At 40.4% G+C, this 6,000-nt stretch overlaps 1 protein-coding gene across 1 annotated transcript in view; it reads left to right on the forward strand.

Annotated features, from left to right (window-relative positions):
- AK7 (adenylate kinase 7) overlaps window positions 1-5,790 on the forward strand; it is a 46,476-nt gene extending 40,686 nt beyond the window's left edge. Inside the window, exons 16-18 of the mRNA XM_026651336.1 lie at window positions 1,272-1,469; window positions 4,725-4,945; window positions 5,779-5,790. Coding sequence (XP_026507121.1) covers window positions 1,272-1,469; window positions 4,725-4,945; window positions 5,779-5,790 — 431 coding nt within the window. The remainder of the gene's footprint in view (window positions 1-1,271; window positions 1,470-4,724; window positions 4,946-5,778) is intronic.
- Window positions 5,791-6,000: the final 210 nt, after the last annotated feature.

The following is a 6,000-nucleotide window of genomic DNA, read 5'->3' on the forward strand; positions in this document are numbered from 1 at the left end:
TGTGACTGCCTGACTTTGCTAAACTGCTTCACCAATTTACAATAGTATGTATAAAATTAAATAAATTTGTCCCTATTTCCTTTTACTTTAATGGCAGTTTTATCTGAGGTTTAGGGCTTGTCTACACTGGCAATTTACAGCGCTGCAACTTTCTCGCTCAAGGGTGTGAAAAAACATCCCCCTTAGCGCAGCAAGTTTCAGCGCTGTAGAGCACCAGTGTAGACCGTGCACAAGCCACGTTAAAGCGCTGCCCTAAGTCTACACTAGCAACTTATGTCCGTATAACTATGTTGCTCAAGAGCATGGAAAATCCACACTCCTAGTAACACAGTTATACTGATTACCTCCTGGTGTAGACAGCGTGATGTCAATGGGAGGGCTTCTCCTGTCAACATAGCTACTGCCTCTCAGGGAGGTGGATTACCTACACCGACAAGAGAAGCCAACCTGTCAGCGTAGGTAGCATTTTCACTGAAGCTGAATAAAGATATGAATAAAGATTTTATTTTATAAAGAATAAAAATTTGAGACTGTTAAACTAATACAAAGTAAAATGTTTTCACATGCCCTTCCAGTATTTTTCCCTACCACTGTACTACAGATAACAGTGATACTAAATTATATTGCATCTGGCATATTTTATTTTTATGTACTGCTTGGGTGCAAGATAGTTTACTTAATCCAAGCATAGGTACATTTATTTATGAGATTAGAAATCCCAGTCTATAGTAATCCAGTCCTTGGGGTCTTTTGAATAGATGAGTTATTAAGTTTTCCAGTCCTATTTACTGCATTGACCACACAATTCACATAGATCTTTTCAGATTTTACTATTTAAAACATTTTGACTGTTGTGTATAGTAGCTTTCTTTGGGGCTTTAGGACTAGATTCTGCCACTGTTACTCATGTTGAGTAGTCCCTTACTCCGCGAATAGTCCAATGAGTTCAATAAGTAAGGGTGGTAGGATGTGGTCCATAGTTTGGAGTTAAACTTTACAGTTTTTAACTGAGATAACTTTGGAACATCAGGGTTCTTTCCAAAGCACTTTTCTTTACTGTTAAATACTGGTGAATTGCTACAGGTGTACAGTTGGAGACAGAGCATTCTGTAATGCTGTTTTGTATGGAGAGATTTAAAGATTTGACATCTGTTTCTATTCACTAGTAATTTGGAATTTGTTATTCATAGATGATATCTAGTGATAGCAGAAAAATAAAACAAAAATTATGACATTGCATCTAACTCTCAAAAATGTTTTTTTTCCCACAGAATATGTTATTTCATTGAATGCCTCAGATGAATTCCTAAAAAACCGAGTAATGAATCTTCCAGAGAGTGTTGTGGCTGGAACTCATTATACTCAGGACCGGTTCTTGAGAACTCTCAGTCTCTTCAGGGAGTTAAACACTGAAGATGAGACTGTTCTCAACTATTTTGATGAACTTGAAATACATCCACAGTTTATTGGTATGGAATAAAAGCAAACTTTTATATAAACCATTAGAAACATAGTATATTTTTCTTCCATGGAAATAATACAATATTTTTACAAAGATAAAATGGCATATTTTAATGGTCACTGGAGTACAAATCTAAGAACGTGCTTGCACTACTGCAGGAGTGTTTGTTTACTCTTATAATTTGGGGAAATGTACATCTAACTGCCATTGGCTCATACAATGTACCCATTTTAAAGGTCCACTTTTGGAGGCTAAGTGAACTATCCTTTTATAATGAGAACACAGACCCCACTATTGATGGTCTGGTGAATTAGTACAGTAATGTCCAGTCCTTGATTTTCAATATCATGACTCCCAATAAACCTTTTCCTCAGCTTTGTTCTCACAAGTCATGATTATATATAAATGATCTGCAACAGACGAACATGAAGATGGCTAGGGCACTGGTGAGGGAAATCTTGTAATGCTTCTGACTGACTATGACATAAGGAATTTTTGAAATCCCCACCCCCCAAAAAAATTCTTCCAACATACCATCCACAAAACCTGATCACTGGAACTCTTGGGGTTGGTGAATCTAGCCTGATTATTCAGAAACAAAGTGAGAGCAGGATGCCAGCATTGCTTAAAGAATCTATTTTCAGCCTGTGCACAAAAAAGCTATACCTTGATATGGATAATCACACTAATTATCACCCTGTCTTGAATGTCCCTTTTGTGGACTCAGATTATGAGAACGTTATGGTGGAACAATACTGGTGATACCTGGAGTCCCCAGATGTTTTTTTTCTTCCATTCAGTCCTTGAGGAGACCATCTACAGACCTCTTGAGGTCCCTTCCAGTCCTATGATTCTATAAATATGGTACAGAGATTGTGCTACTTGTACTGGTAGAAAAGACCATGTGTCCATGTTGATCCTTTCAGATCTGTCACACTGACCATGAAGTGTAGTTGCTCATGAGGGATTCCATTTCTTTTTTCCCCTAAGAAGTCCCAGAGGGTAATATTAGGTAATTTTTTGTGTGTCCTGAGGGTTCTTATATTGTATTTCAGAAGCATCTATTCTATTGTCCCTCCCATTCAAAGTGTATAGGAGAGCACATGGGGAAATAATGAAAATATTTGAGCTCTGGTGCTCTCCTACCCCAGTTTTTGTGACCCCTTAAGGGTGCGCCTGCACAGGCTAGGGCAATGATCCTCCCAGCCCCTGTTGAAGGACTTGGGGTTGCAGGGCTCATGCTAGCCCTCTAAAAATAGCTGTGTAGATGGTGCTTGAAGTTGCAGCTTGGGCTGAGCTCAGGCTCTGAAGCCTTGAGAGGGTGGTGGGCTTCTATTTTTAGACCACTAGCATGAGCCCCACAAGCTAGAGTCTGTTTACGTGGGCTCAGAGGCTCACTGCTGTGGGCTATGTAGATGTATCCTCTGTGTCAGTGCTAATCTCAGCTCTTATTTAAAAAGACAAGTATATTTCTGAGGCTATGCAGTTAAGTATGACTTCTGTAGCATTTATATTGCAGTCTTAACGGTTCACCATTTGAGAAAAATCTTTGCTGGGAAGTGATAGTACTTAGATACCATGCTGATAGAGGTGTTAGAAATACTTTAGAAGGATAGATGAATAGCAGAACTGGAGACCATGTGATACTGAAGTTTCTATCCATGGTTAATACACCTCTACCTCAATATAACGCGTCCCGATATAACACAAATTCGGATATAATGCGGTAAAGCAGCGCTCCGGGACGGCGGGGCTGCGCACTCCGGCGGATCAAAGCAAGTTCAATATAACGCGGTTTCACCTATAACGCAGTAAGGTAACAATACTACAGTATTGTTGTTAGGGGCCCTGTGGGGAAAAAGAATATGTGATCATCTAATTAAAGACTGTCATCATTCATATACACAAGCGGTAAATTAAGATTGTAGACAACCTTAGTTCTGGAGTGTCTTTACTTTGTAAATTTAGTATTTTAATTTTTTTAAATGTAATTTATTATTTAAAAAACTGAAAAAAGAGAAATTCCATCCTGTGGTATCATATTGACCCAATCCTGGGTCATCAGCAGGGTTTGGACCTCTAGATCAGGGGTATAGAGCCCTCTACCAGTTGAGGTAATAGAGTAACTGTTAGCAGTAGTATGCTGTCATCTTCTATATGGACCAGCCAATAGATGGGGATGAGACACACACACTTTGCTTGTGGGTATGACAGCAGAGGAAAGCAGAGACTCAGGACTCCTGGGTTCCATTCCAGGTTCTTGGTGTATTCTAGTATTTATAAACCCTTGTGCCCCATCTTGTCCTTCTTACCCTCCCCCAGCCCCTATCCAAACCCTTCCCAGTTCCTTTGCACCAGCCCTCATCCCCCTCTGTGCTTATTTAACACCCCCTCCCCATAAAAAACCCTACTTGCCTGGACCTTCCAGCTCCTGCAACCCACTCTCCTTCCTGCTTCTATTCACCTTCTGCCACTCCTTCTGCCTCCTGTCCCTCACCCCCTAGCATTCATGTCAGGCTGCTCCATGTTGCCTGGGCACCAGTAGAGGCAGTGTTGAGCACAGAGACAGTCACCCTGCTCTCAGTGCCAGTGTCCACTGCCACAGCAAACCCAGCAGAGTGGAAGAGCAATTACAAGGCACCTTGCTCAGTCTCTGCGGCCTTGTTGCAGCATGCACAATGAATCACTCTGTGGGGATTGTGAATGTACAGTCTACTCACAGATAGGATCTGTGTGGGGATGGAACATCCTCACTACGGATGGCATCTTGAGAACTGGTTAACAAGTCTCTCCTAAATCTGAACTGCATTTTTCCCTCAGAGTCTCATCACTTGGCCAAATATGGATGAACTTTTGCAGGGATGGTAAAACACTCATTCCTGACAGCAGGCCACCCCCTTGCCAAATTTCAAGCCCTTGCTCCAAAGTATGGGGGTGCTAGAGTTTCTCAACAAAACAGTTGTAAGAATTTATTTAATAGGGGGCAAAACAATATTTTTTCCTATCTCATTCTCAGAAATGACAGCCATTTTAGCTGAAATGTTATGTGTCAGCCCGAGCAGACACCTGGCATAATTTAACCAAGATGGTTAAAGTTTGACACAGTTTATCACAACTGAAAACAGGTTCTTTATAATGGAAAGTGTTGGCCAACCTTAACTAATATATCAAATATATTTTAAAGGTCTCACAATAATCATTGAATTCCCTTTCCCCCATAATTAATGAGGATACGTATGTTCTTTGTTCTTATGTTTAAAAGATGTAGCAAAGTTTGAGGATCCTGAGAACAAATTTATTGTAAAAGAGATCATCAAAGAAACTGGAGAACCTCGAAATTATGGTTTGACAGATGAAGAAAAGGAAGAACTAGAACACAAAGCAGCTGAGGCACGCCTTGCCAAAGAAGCAGAAGAAAATGCTGAACAGGAGCGTAAAGAAGCTGAGGAAAGGGCTGAAAAGTTGGCAAACTGGGAAGAGTGGGTAAGTTAATAAAGTTCTGCACAAACCTAATTATATACCTGTTTTAGAAAATAGCAGTTATGGGACCTCCAGCATCTTATCATTTGACGTCCTTATGCAAAAATGTTTGACTTGGGCATACATGTGATGCTTGGGTCAGAGCTATGCTTGGGTCAGAGCTATGCAGTGTCGTTACATTTCAAAAGCGTGGTATTTGCTCTGTAGTTTCCTATACCAACTCGCATATTTGTTTTCATATTTCCTTCATAGGATGTATTTTGAGACCCTTGTTAAAGAATTCAAATATTAATAAAGTTACAAGAGAAGCTTTTGTGTGTCATTACCAAAATACCCTTAAAACAAGTTTGATGACCTTCCTCCTCCTAACACCCTATAAATGTCCAGTGAGATTTCAGATATCGATTGGAACACTCCAGAGGAAGAAACTGAAGAAAAAGGGCTTTATTAGCCCTTACACAAGTGTGCCACAGTGAGTTACACCATCACCTTACCCCTCCTCTGGGGATTCTGCCACAGATGGGTAAAAACTACTGCACCATTGGAGCTGCACCAGATGAAGCTTTCAAGGAGATGCACTGAATCAACATATCTCCTGTGTGCATTGTCCATGCTCCTTTTTGGTTACCTTTGCTCACACAACAGGCATAAAGATTCCAGCTGTCTTGTGCTGCTATAAATGGTCTCCAAGTAAACTTTCTGGGTGGTTCTGCAAGTTTCAGCCATTGAAAGTGGCAGAACCCAGAAGAGTCCAAAGATTCCCTCTTACCAACTTTTCAGTCACCTTATTGAGCCTGTGAAATCAAAATTAATTAACATTATGTCCTTTCTTGCAGGTGCTGAAATGAACTGACAAAATTGAGGGAAATCCTTTTGTGGAGCCAAACAGTAGCAATAAGCTGCTTTATCTTGCCATTTGTAATTGACTACTATAATATGAGCATTTTCCTCCTCCTCCTCCATCCTGCCAGGAACTTTCCAGTTTACTTTCTTCTCTCATCTTGTCTGCTAATGTCTTGATTGTCATCTTTATGGCTCCACTGATAAGGATTCAACAT

Source organism: Terrapene carolina, unplaced genomic scaffold (genome assembly GCF_002925995.2).
Source record: "Terrapene carolina triunguis isolate 2854851 unplaced genomic scaffold, T_m_triunguis-2.0 Scaffold96, whole genome shotgun sequence".
Classification (NCBI taxonomy): Eukaryota; Metazoa; Chordata; order Testudines; family Emydidae; genus Terrapene; species Terrapene triunguis.